The sequence below is a fragment of the Cyprinodon variegatus genome, unplaced genomic scaffold (genome assembly GCF_000732505.1).
Source record: "Cyprinodon variegatus isolate N-32 unplaced genomic scaffold, C_variegatus-1.0 Scaffold103, whole genome shotgun sequence".
NCBI lineage: Eukaryota > Metazoa > Chordata > Actinopteri > Cyprinodontiformes > Cyprinodontidae > Cyprinodon > Cyprinodon variegatus.
This window is the reverse complement of record NW_015150556.1, coordinates 137,275-149,276: the sequence shown is the minus strand read 5'-3', so window position 1 is coordinate 149,276 and position 12,002 is coordinate 137,275. Positions and strand designations below refer to the sequence as shown.

The window sequence follows — 12,002 nt, the reverse complement described above, 5'->3', positions numbered from 1 at the left end:
GATGTTCATGTTGCTGCGGTCTGCAGTCTGGACGTTAGATGTCGCTGAAAATTACACACTGTAGCTTTAAGGCCTAGTGTTTGAGAGAGGCTTAAAAAAGTTGTCTCAAGTTCCAGTCCTCAGGGGGGCCATGTATCCTTTAACCTTTAGTATTATTTCTTTTCCAACAAACCCAAATCCGACATTAGCTAATTAGCAGAGCTCTGCATTGACTGCTGCTGTGCCCTTACGTCCGCCCTAAACCCTAAATCCCTTAATCACTATATAGAGTGGGGACCATATAGTAGACTTTATGCGGAACTCAGGTAAATGACCGTTCGGACAGATGATCACTACTTTTCGCTTGCCTTCAATGACGTGATTTTTTCTCGCCCCTAAAATAAATCCTATTTGTGAGGAGATCTCTTGCAAAGCATTCTGGGATATATCTGCTAGTGACCATCAATGTACACTGCTTTTTAGGGTGCTTTGTGGGAAATTTTGAGTGAGAGATGTTTAGACACTCATATAAAATAGCGTGACATCTATATAGTGCCCTGTAACGCGGTTACGGCGGATGTTTGAAAGCAGGCTCCTACTAGAGATGTAGTTTTAACATTTGATCTGGTTTTTAGAGTGAGGGACACATCTAAAAGCTGCAGGACACCAGCCCTCATGGATTTGAGTTTGAGCCCTCTGGCTTAGAAGGTTCACCCACTACTGTCCTACTTACAGTGGTCTGGAATAAGTTCGCATATTTACAGAAATCCTAGTATTTCTGAGAATTCATAATTTCTTGCTCTCTAGGAAAATTGTCGGATAGACACCCAGTCACCTTCCCCCTGACTTAGCCTTATGACCATTTAAATGTTAGTGGGGAGGACCTGGGTTGAGACGAATGGCTCTCTGTGCTAGAGGTTTTTTTATTTTACGGTAACAAAGTAGTAGTTTAGTTAAAATCAATGGTTTTAACATGGGATCTTTGTTTCCGTGTTGAAAGAACCTATATAGTTCACATCTGTAGTGCCAGTAATTGTGAACAGCAATGATTTAAATAAGGTAAGAGATTGCTATCATAAAAAATGTACATGCAAATCTCCTGTGGAGTCCAATGGACTAATACAGTTAACCCGCCTCCCATTAAAAAATATCTTTATTTATTTTTTTTTTTTGAGTCTAGAATTCTTGTTTATTAAATCTCAGCAGGTTAAATGTGTCGCTGTTTTTGGGGAGCTGCCATATCCTTGCTTCTTGTTGTTGCAGCTATTTAAATTTCTGTTGTTGCTGTGTTTACAAAATGCTGCTTTATCAGCAGGTCAGGTGGAGTTTCTTTTCCCCCTCCCCCTTCGTATTTTCTTGTCCTGCACAGACTTTATTCCTCAAGCACGCATACACTCATAATCTCCTTTTTGTCCTCCTTTCCTTGCCTCTTCCTCTGAGCGTGAAGGAAAAACTCAGCAGACCTTCAGGCTGCCGGGAACCAAAGCATGCTGGGTAATCCACAGTGCTTTGGAATAGAGTGGGAGAACAAGAAGGTTGGGACTCACAAAAATCATGATGAGCATGATGTCAAACACTCCAACAGAACACAGACGCAAACAAACAAAAAAACAAACCAAATCCATCCTGCATCGCTGAACCAATGGAAGCACACAGTCTCCATCTGTGTCCATCTGTACACTCGTCTGCTCAGACAAACACAGGCTATGTTTGTAGCAGAACATGGAATCCAGGAGCTGCTGCAGATCCTGCTGCCTGTTGCCGACCTTTAAAGACGGAGAGATGTGAAGGAGGCAAAGGGAGCGGAGAGGGTGGCGGGATGGAGCTGCGGCGGATACAAGAGTGTCGTCAGTCTGCTTTTATCTCAGCTCTGATTAAACCCTGTTCCTGTCTGACCTAAAAAGTCAGCTGGCGGAAACTTCAGAGACTGTGGGTGAATTTCAGCAGAGCTCTTTTCATCCAATCATCACAGAGAGACAGAAGATCAGAAACAGAGCAGTTTATACATGTGCAATGTGCACACGCTACATCGATTGTCATATAGGTACAGAGGGGTAGTCTGCCTAAATAGCTCCTTATTGTCCTGAATGTTTTCTGACCTGGGCTCCTCAATAAGGATGTGAGAGATGCCAGCACTTGTTGGTAACAGAGGGTTAGTAGCACAGTACCGCAGGAAATAGTTGAGAGGCTCTGCTGAAATGATCCAGCGCCACCGGTCTGGGAGAAGCGCTACAACAGAAATAAAAAATAATACAATGAACAAAAATAAACATGGGCCAGCTTTGGTAGGCATGGGTAGAAACAGGAAACATCCCATTAAGAGAGACGAGAGGAAAACAACGGACAAAGAACCTTAGGTTGCACATTTCTTTAGATATTTTATTGTTTGATTGATTTCAATTGAAAACGCTTGTAAAAGGTTCAGTAGGTGATTATTTAATATAATATTTTATTGTCTAAATAATAAACTAAGATCTTAGCACTTAAAGTTTTAGCAGAAAGGCTTGCCACAGAATTTCTACTGGATTTCAGTCTGATGTTTGGCAATATCATCCCACCATGTGGATAATCTTGAATCTGAACCAGTCCACTGTAGCTCTGTCTGTATTTCTGTTAAGGGTTCTTGGCCCTCCTAGCTTACTTTTAGGATGATGTGAGGGAGAAGATATGTTTTGACTTATGTTGTTCTCCGCACTTGGGCTAAAAGTTCAGTTTTAGTCTGACCAGAGCTCCTTCCTCACCATTTTCCCTGTCCCCTGTATGGCTTGTAGTTCACCTTGACTGGACTTTTTATGGCTGTTTCCATACTAGCTTTATTCTTCTAGTAGAAAGCTGGGTCAGAGTAAAGGATGCTAAATGCAAATGCAATTTGCCCTTTTCAGATTTTTGCTTGTCTGTGATGTTAAAAGTTGTTCCCTCTTCTTGTTTTTTATATTAAGCTTTGTTCTTTGTTGTTTAAACACATAAAACTCTTCCAATAAAATACATTATAGTGTATCGCTGTGTTATTACCCGACAGGTTACAGGGGTATGCATACGTTTGCAATAAGACTGTAGTTTTTCTAGCAGTGTGTGATTCTAAATTAGCTTTGACACTGTTTTGCCTGTGTCTGACCTGTTTAGAGTGCTGCAGCAGCTCCCAGCCCCGTCCTCGGGAACCTTCCTCCAGGAGAGAGCATGCCAGTGGGGCCTGTTCCTCCAGGATTCTTTCAGGTATGTGTTAAAACAAACTCAGTTTCGTTTCTTTTTATTTCTTAAGTATAATGCATTCCACATCTTCCTACCTTTTAATTGTAAGTGTACAGATAAGACCATTATTTTAAACACTTTTTGTAATCAAACCCACCTTTAATTTATGCTTTTCTGATTAAATTACTCTTAGCAAAATCAACTAATTATGATTTTTGCAACTCCTTATTACTGTCTACTGGTTTGTATTTTAGTTTTAAAACTCTTTTAGGAACAACTGTAGAAATGTGAGGTCTGCTTTGACCGACTAAATAGTAAGGAAAGCACAGAATCAAGAGGCAGCTGCTTATATTTGTTTCAAAGCTTACATGCAATAAGTAGATTTTTATGAGGATAACACAGGAAACATATCAACTGGCATTTCAAATAGTGCAGGAAAATATTCTTCTGCATCCTTTAGTGTAGGCTCTGAGATTTGCAGTTGTTCAAATCTTAAGCAACACTAAATACAAAGAGCATTTATATTTATTTACCATTTCATTATGTGAGAAGGTAAACCACATGATGAAGAGAACCAGTCTGAATAAATCTAAGGTAGGACATGCTGGCAGCAGTGCCTCATGTCAGCCCTGAATGACTCTATGCTCTTTGATTGATTAACTGTCTTTATCAGTCAAATTCAGACCACAGCTTCCGACATCCAGATCAATAACCTTCCAAGATATTTTCCACTCCGCATCTAGAAAATCAAATATGAGCTCAGACAGCAGATTAGTTGCTTATTGTACACGATTTTATTAGTATGAAAAATGTCATAATATGTGCATGGTTTCGTTCTTTAATGGGTACTGATACCAAAGATAATTGATAGTTTATTTAAAAGTTGTTGTTTTTTTCAGTGTTCTTTTTCCACTTTCCTATCCTGTTCAAATATAAAGGTCTACTGCACTCTAGTGGGACATGGTAGCATTGCTGCGCTTACACTGCAGTGAAGCATTTTTGACCACGTGGACCTTCATAGGACACAAACAGCATTGCCATTGTCTTTGTAGTGAGTGAGAACCCACATGGAAGCAAAATGAGGGAGCCGAAATACACGCTGACATAATCTAGATAATAATAAAACCCAACATTATTACAAACAAACCTTAATGCTACATTACCTGGCTGTGCAGTATTTTTGCATAACCGTAATCCAATAAAACGTTGGATTCGTATTTTCCATACAGCTATCTCTGATTAGTTCAAATACCATTTTTGGAAATTAGTTTGTTGAAACACTCAGGTGCTTTGTTTGCCTCTTTTATAGCCCTTCATGTCACCACGATACCCCGGAGGACCCAGACCACCCCTAAGACTACCTAATCAGGTGAGAGCTGCTCTCACACTTCCAGTATAACATAACACATTCCAATACATATAAGAGAAGTAGAAAAAACAGCTAAATATGTTTGACTATTAATAATATATAGCTGTATTACAGATGTAGTTCTTTTAGGGTATTACATTACATCTTATTACAGCTAGAACTGACTTTTTTTTATTTTATTTTATTTTATTTTATTTATTTATTTATTTTTTTTTACAAAATAGAGTAGAATAGACTGGGTTAAAGGTCTTCCTATAGACAGAAAACTGGACTTGGATCAGGACTTTCACGGGGCAATGAAGACTTGAATCTTTCTGTAATCTACCTCCCTATTATTTCTGATCAGCTTTCCCAGACTGTTATGGAGAAGCATTGCCAAACAACAATAGTTTTGTTCTGATGTTATAATTTTCAGCAGGGACAGTGTTTTGGGTGATGCACAATGGTTTTTCTTTTTCCACACATTATTCCTCTTCCTCTGGAAATTAAGTTTCATCTGACCTGAGCACTTTTTTTTTGTACAGCCATTTTCTGCATCCTACATGGCAAGAGTTCTTAATAATGATGGCCTTCGTTATGCTTCACCACATAAGGCTGTTGTCCCCCTGTGCATGTTTCTCCCAGAACCATCGGCTGTGTTTGTTGATGTTCCTTGATCTTCGTTATCTGTTAGCTCACTAAGGTTCTTTAACACAGGCATCCCCAACCTCGGTCTTCGAGGCCCGCTGTCGTGCAGGTTTTAGAGGTTTCCTTGCTCATCACAGCTGATTTTAATTAAAAGTTGATTAACAGCCTTTTGACTACTGCAATCATTATAATCAGCTGTGCTAAAGCAGGTAAACCTCCAAAACCTGCAGGACAGCAGGCCTCGAGGACCGAGGTTGGGGATGCCTGCTCTAACAGACCTTTGTGAGCTTCACAGAACAGGTGGATTAATACTGATTAATACTGATAGTGGATTCTCTTTAATAACAAAAGCAGTTCTGAAGGCATTGTTTACACTTAGTGGTATCAAGCTTAAAACACCTGACTTATTTAAAGAAATTATGTATTACAGTCCTTTAACTTTGAAATTTTAGTTTGTGTTAGTTTATCACTTAAAATCTTAGTTAGAAAAAATAAAGTTTGTGGTTGTAGTTCTCAAAGCAAAAGAAGTGTTAGGGATCTGGACACTTTTACAATCCACAATGAATGAATAATGGAAATAAGCTTCTCTGTGGCAGTGCTAATAATCCAGCCGATATGTTGGTGCTGCTTTCTCTCTAGGGACTTGGAGGAGTTCCAGGTAACCAGCCTATGCTACCTACTGGGATGGACCCAACCAGACAGCAAGGTACTACGATATTACAATACAAAGCTGATAATACTCAACCTATAAGGAGTGAGACCTAAATTTAAAACAGTACAACATTTGTATTCCTATGACTAAAATATTTCAGTTTGTGCCCACTAACCAAGGATCAGAAGATGCAGTCTCTGAGGTTCCTCTTGTAGGTGCAGGACATAAATCCCCATGAAGATCTAACAAAAATTTTTTTTAAAGACTTTTAAAAGTCTTTTTAAAAACCTTTGTAAGATAAAACATGTTAAAAAGAAGTGACCATTGTCATAGTCTGCTGTGGGCTGAATTTTAAAACAGAAGTTTTTACATATTTGGAAGATTTTATTTATGTTTTTGAAAATTCTAAACTTTGTTAAGATGCAATTTTCTGGTTTCAAAGACGCAAGTGTGATTAATACATATGTTGTTATTTGAACAAAGAGACTACAGTCTAATACCTTTCAGTTTAAAGGTACAGCATAAGATTGGTAAAAATCCTGCTAATCAGACAAAAAGATGTTATCGTCAATTGAAAGTCATTTTGAAAACTAACCGCTGGGATGTATGGATGGTTTTTATGTTTCAGGGCATCCAAGCATGGGAGGACCAATGCAGAGGATGACCCCCCCTAGAGGCATGGTACCCCTGGGGCCCCAGGTAAGCAATACTAATAGAATTATAGACGTTTGTTAAGCAATATGGTTTTAAGTGTTTTGTTTTTTTTCCTTTTTCCTTAAGAGCTATGGAGGTGGGATGAGACCCCCACTGAATGCCTTGGTTGGTCCTGGGATGCCTGGTATGAGCATGTGAGTGGTGGACACATTAATCTGTAATACTAATAAACTTCTACAAATATAAAGCTTTAAGTATTGCGATATATGTCTCCTTTTGTGACATTAGAACAACAAAAATTTTCTTTTATTGTAATTCTGTGTTGACCAGCACAAAGAAGTGCATATCTGTGATTTGAAAAGTCTTATAAATAAGGATTTTTATTTCAAATTAATTTGGGACCAAGAGACACCAAAATTGTTCTGCTCATTCTTCTTTGCACTGCAGCGTAGTCTCAATCTTTTATCCTTCTGGATTCTTCTAAAATCTCTAAACATTTTTCCTCTTCCTTACGATGAAAAGCATCCCTACAGGGTAAGGCTGCTACTGCTGTGTCACTTTGGAGGCTCATGCTTGGTGTTAATTTTTTGCATTGTATTAGAAGTTCTATTTTGTGGGATATTGAGAAATAGGACCCATATTTAGGTCTCTTTTGCCTTGGACTTAAGTTTAGAAGACCTGCATCATCTTTAGGTAGGTTTCCAGGTGAGTCTAGCTCTTTCCATTTACTGAAGATGGGTTGAACCATGTAGGGATTTCCCCAGTTCTTTTTTTTTTCTGCTTTCACAACTCTCTCTCTGACCTTCATGCCATTTCCCTCAGCCTTCATTGTGCTGGGTTTTCATTTAAACCTCTAAAGGCAACAGCTTGCACTTGGTTTTATTTAGGGGTATCGGGGAACTTCAAGTTTTCAGTGAAATTCAATGGAACTTGAATTTGTAATGTGAAAATGTCAGCGTGCAGCAAAGGGAATTTGAGTATTTTGGTGCTTCCCAAGCAATCCTTGCTGTGCATTTTGAATTGTAAACTAAATGGGACTTTTTTTGCTTGTACTGAGATATCTTAAATCTGTCCCAAACTCAAAGCTTTCACCCTCTTTGACTGGATATTTACTGTGGACCTGGGAGGTGACTTTCCACTTTTTTTTTTATCTTCTTTTGTCCAAGTTCTTTTCTTTTTTTCCTTGATGTTCCCACCACCTTTTCTCCTGCCGTCAGAACATTTTGTTGTTGCCAACTCTGACCAGAAATAGCGAGGCCTGCATAAAAGCAGAATACTGATGTGAGTGTATGTGTGTGTTGCAGGGGACCTGGCGGTGGCAGACCTTGGCCAAATCCTCCAAACTCAAATTCTGTAAGTCCTCAGACAAAACAGCCTTAAAAAAAAATTTATGTCTCACTTCATCACTTACATTTGTTTCTTCTCTTGTCTTTTTCAGACTCCTTATTCTTCTGCATCTCCAGGCAGCTATGTGGTATGTTTAACGTTCGTGAGACTCTTCTAACTCTTTGAGTAACAGCTTGTTAATTTATGCAGTAAAACCAAACTTTAAATTTCAGGGACCCCCAGGGGGAGGGGGTGCACCAGGAACCCCAATAATGCCAAGTCCAGCAGGTGAGACTTATCCTTAACATACATATGGACAAAGTTGTTGTTTCCACTTATGTAAGAAAAGAAAAGCCCACAGTGGTCAGAGAAATTACTTGAACCTTGAAAACAATGAACTCGTAAAAACAGGCCTGGTTAAAATGACTTATTATTTGATGACCATATCTTAATATTTTGTTGCATAAAGTTTTGAATCAATCACTGCAATAAAATGATTCCTGTAACTGTCAATGGGACATTTGCTCCTCTCAGCAGGTATTCTGGTCCACTCCTCATGAACAAACTGCTCCAGTTGTCTCAAGTTTGAATAGGGTCTTTTCCAGACCGCATGTTTCTTTTCAAAGATGCTCATTCAAGATATGCTTCATTTTTCTATCTGTGAACATGGAGCTGATATGTTTCGGCAAAAAGTTACATTTTTTGTCTCATATCTCCATAGGACGTTCTACCAGAAACATTGTGGCTTGTCAGCACATACTGTAATTTAGCAAATTCAGATTGGCTTTTTTAGGATTTGTTTTCAGCAATAATGTCCTCTTTGGTTGTCTCTCATTAAGCCGACTTTGGCTAAGCAACAACAGTTGGTGGGATCTGCTACTGATGTTCCTTGAGCTTGAAGTCCACCTGGGCTGATTTGTTACCATTTATTTCATCCATTTCTTAAATTTTTCATCAGTGCTCTTCCTGCTGCTAATCCAGGGGGGTTTGCTACAGTCCCATGCAAAGTTGTGCCAGTTCATAATGAAAATAACTTGCTCAAAGTTCAGTTCACACAGATGAAAATGAACTAAATCATGTTCATAGTTCCCTTATTCAAAAAATGAATGTTCACAAACCTATAAATGAACCCAATCCTACACAATAAAACCTCATATTTCACCCTTTTAATGTGTGACCAAAATATATAGAAAGAAATGGAAAATACTCGATGCAGTCAATGTATACTATATGTGCAGTCAAACCTTTATTTAGTCAAGTTACACAGAAGTTGAGAAACATACGAGAACATTCAGGTTCTGCTGAAAAGATTTGTATTAAAAACTTACCTTCCTCATTCAGCAGCAGATATTTCCCAAGATACCTTGGATACTTAAACTCGACGTGCCACTTTAAATTCTAAGTGGACGTGGCTGAATTACAGACTTGTTTGTTATGTCCAGGTGGGAACAGTTTGCAAAAAAGCTTTAGGGGTTTTTTTCTGTCCGAGTCTTCCTCTGTGAGTTCATAAAACTTGGCCAAGTGCTCTGTAAAACTGGCATCAGAAATACCAGTAGATGAGTCTGAATTGCGCAGAGTAGTACTAGCAGTAAACATGCTGGTCTGTCATGCTGTTTGCCGTAAAAGTGTCATTATCAATTGAACATGAACATAACCTTTGTTTCGCTCACTATTCTCAGAGTGAAAGTTGCTGTAGTTTACGTTCATTACTTCAAAACTGATCCGTTCAGTTCACCATTCACTAAAAATATGAATGTATTGAGTGAACGGCGTTCATTGAACGCGTTCAGGCACAACACCGATCCCATGGATCTTACAGGAACATTAAGTTGCTTGGAGATGGTCTTATAGCCTTTACCTTTCACATGCTTGTCTATAATTTTCTTTCTAATCTCATGAAACAGCCCTTTCCTTTGCTTTCTCTGGTCCATGTTGAGTGTGGTACACACCATGTCACCAAACAGCATACTGCCTTCCTGTAGGGACAACTTAATGATTGCAAGAATGTGACACAAGTAATGCCAATTAGTGGGCACACCTAAGTCGCTTTGGTCAAAATATTTTCTGTTTTCTAGGGGTATCATCCTTTTTGATGTGGCCTTTTTAATGAGATTATGTTTTGTTTTTTGTTTTTATAGTTATGTTAAAGCATAGTTGAAAAGCTATTTCTGATTCCAAGAGTTTATTCTCATACATGTATTAATATTTTTCTCAGATTCTGGTTATTTTTTGACCAATGTGGGTTTTTCTTCCATTACAAACATATTTTGTCAATGTCTGCATGTATTAATATTGTGTTTTACGGTTAGATTCAACCAACTCTGGCGACAACATGTACACCATGATAAACACAGTACCTCCTGGTGGAAGCCGACCAAATGTGAGCCCTTTCTCTGTGCTTTGCAGTTTATAAGGTGTTAAAGAGTGACTGTAACCTTTAAGGTCAGATTTCAATGTATGTTTTTCTTCCTCTGCTTCTGCATCTCCTGTTTGGCTCAGTTTCCTATGGGTGGAGGTAGTGATGGTCCATTGGGGGGATTGGCAGGAATGGAGCCGCATCATATGAATGGGTCTTTAGGTAAAAGGACAGTTGGCTTGTATGTTGTGTGTATTTCTGATCATGTTGGGCTCAATACCTCACATTAAGTGTAAAATCCATGCAGGCTTATTATAGACTGTTTTCTCTTTCAGGGTCCGGTGATATGGACAGTCTCTCCAAGGTCTGTAAAACTGTTAAATGTCTTTGAGGTGTTTTTTTTTTCTCCAGCATCTGAAATTACAATATTTTTAACATGTTTTGCTGCCGGCAGAACTCTCCTGGTAACCTAAGCATGAGTAACCAACCAGGGACACCGAGAGAGGATGGAGAGATGGGAGGAAACTTCCTTAATCCATTTCAGAATGAAAGTGTAAGTCATCTATGAATTAGTTTGTTATTTTTAGGAGGTTAGCCTCTCATAACTTTCAGAAAGGTTGAGACTAAACACAGAAATGCAACACTTCTAGAAGAAGTGCAATTTACAACATTGTTGTTTGCTCTCTTAGGCTAAGGGAAATGTATCTTTGTGAGGTCTAAAGCTGCCCAGCAGCCTCACAGTGATGGCAGCCATCCACAAAGTACATTTGAATTGCAAAGAAGATGTCAGGCTTTGATTTGCTGCCATCACTATCACCAGGACCTGTGTCTCTGGGTCTTTTTGTTAAGCTCAGTTGCTCCTGGGTTTTGGTTTTAGGTTTCCTTAGAGACAGTTTGTTTTGACATTGACCAATCAATCCTCCAAAAGTTCTTTAAACAGGACTTGGAAGTATAGAACTGAGTTCAGTTGCTCACCAAACCTTGTAGTGTTTATTTGAAAAGAGGAAGAAAGAAAGAAATCAATAAAACAAAACAAAGTTAATGAAATAAAAACATCAAAAAGCAAAAACTAAAGATTCTTCATCCACACAACACAATTAACGCCCCATTTACTTACAAAAAAATCTATGCTCTTTGTCAAATTAAAAAACGAAAATTCTACTTGAACACGTGCAATTACCAGTCTCTTAAATAAAATACAAGCATCTTCCATTTGATGACTATTCATTTCGTTCTTTCTTGATATCCATATTGCTAGTTTTGCCATTCCAGAAATGAAATTTAAAAGCACATGAACAGATCTCTTCTTTGCACAATACTGTGGACCATAAATAAAAATACAGCTAGAGACTTAACACCAAAACCACTAAACAAACAATCCAAAAGAACAAAAGAGGATTCAGTCTTAAACATTCAACAAAAATATGATTCCACCTGTAAACAAAAAGAAAGAAAGAGAGTTCATGTTATTATACAGCATTTGATGCATATCCATTCTTCCTGCAGAGTGCCCTTACCTTTGTAACTTGAGAGAGTTCCTGAATCGGTCTTGTGACCCACATCACCAATTTACAGGGGTCTGAGCTCTGCTTAAACACAGGAACTAACTAAGAAAAATTTTGTTGTAAGCTAAAAAATCAGATATGATCTGATCAGACATATTTTTGTCTCTTTGATTTGAATGCGGCCTTGTTTTTACATGACTTCTCAAACTGATGGTCCAAAGCAGTCAAATTCCAAAACAGAGAGTGACTGTTTTGCTTTGCAATAGTGCAGTGTTGCTCTTTGCTTTCAGGGGCACTAAACCTACACTCACCGGCCACTTTATTAGGTACACCTGTCCAACTGCT

The 12,002-nt window shown here is 38.5% G+C and overlaps 1 protein-coding gene across 2 annotated transcripts in view; it reads left to right on the top strand.

Moving 5' to 3' along the window:
- The window catches only part of ssbp2 (single-stranded DNA binding protein 2), an 87,568-nt gene that overhangs the window by 72,433 nt on the left and 3,133 nt on the right, over nt 1-12,002 (top strand). For both annotated transcript variants that reach the window (XM_015374457.1, XM_015374458.1), the window contains exons 5-16: nt 3,103-3,192; nt 4,478-4,537; nt 5,804-5,870; nt 6,445-6,515; nt 6,597-6,664; nt 7,775-7,823; nt 7,909-7,944; nt 8,030-8,084; nt 10,106-10,176; nt 10,296-10,374; nt 10,488-10,516; nt 10,607-10,705. In XM_015374457.1, the coding sequence (XP_015229943.1) occupies nt 3,103-3,192; nt 4,478-4,537; nt 5,804-5,870; nt 6,445-6,515; nt 6,597-6,664; nt 7,775-7,823; nt 7,909-7,944; nt 8,030-8,084; nt 10,106-10,176; nt 10,296-10,374; nt 10,488-10,516; nt 10,607-10,705 (774 nt within the window). The remainder of the gene's footprint in view (nt 1-3,102; nt 3,193-4,477; nt 4,538-5,803; nt 5,871-6,444; nt 6,516-6,596; nt 6,665-7,774; nt 7,824-7,908; nt 7,945-8,029; nt 8,085-10,105; nt 10,177-10,295; nt 10,375-10,487; nt 10,517-10,606; nt 10,706-12,002) is intronic.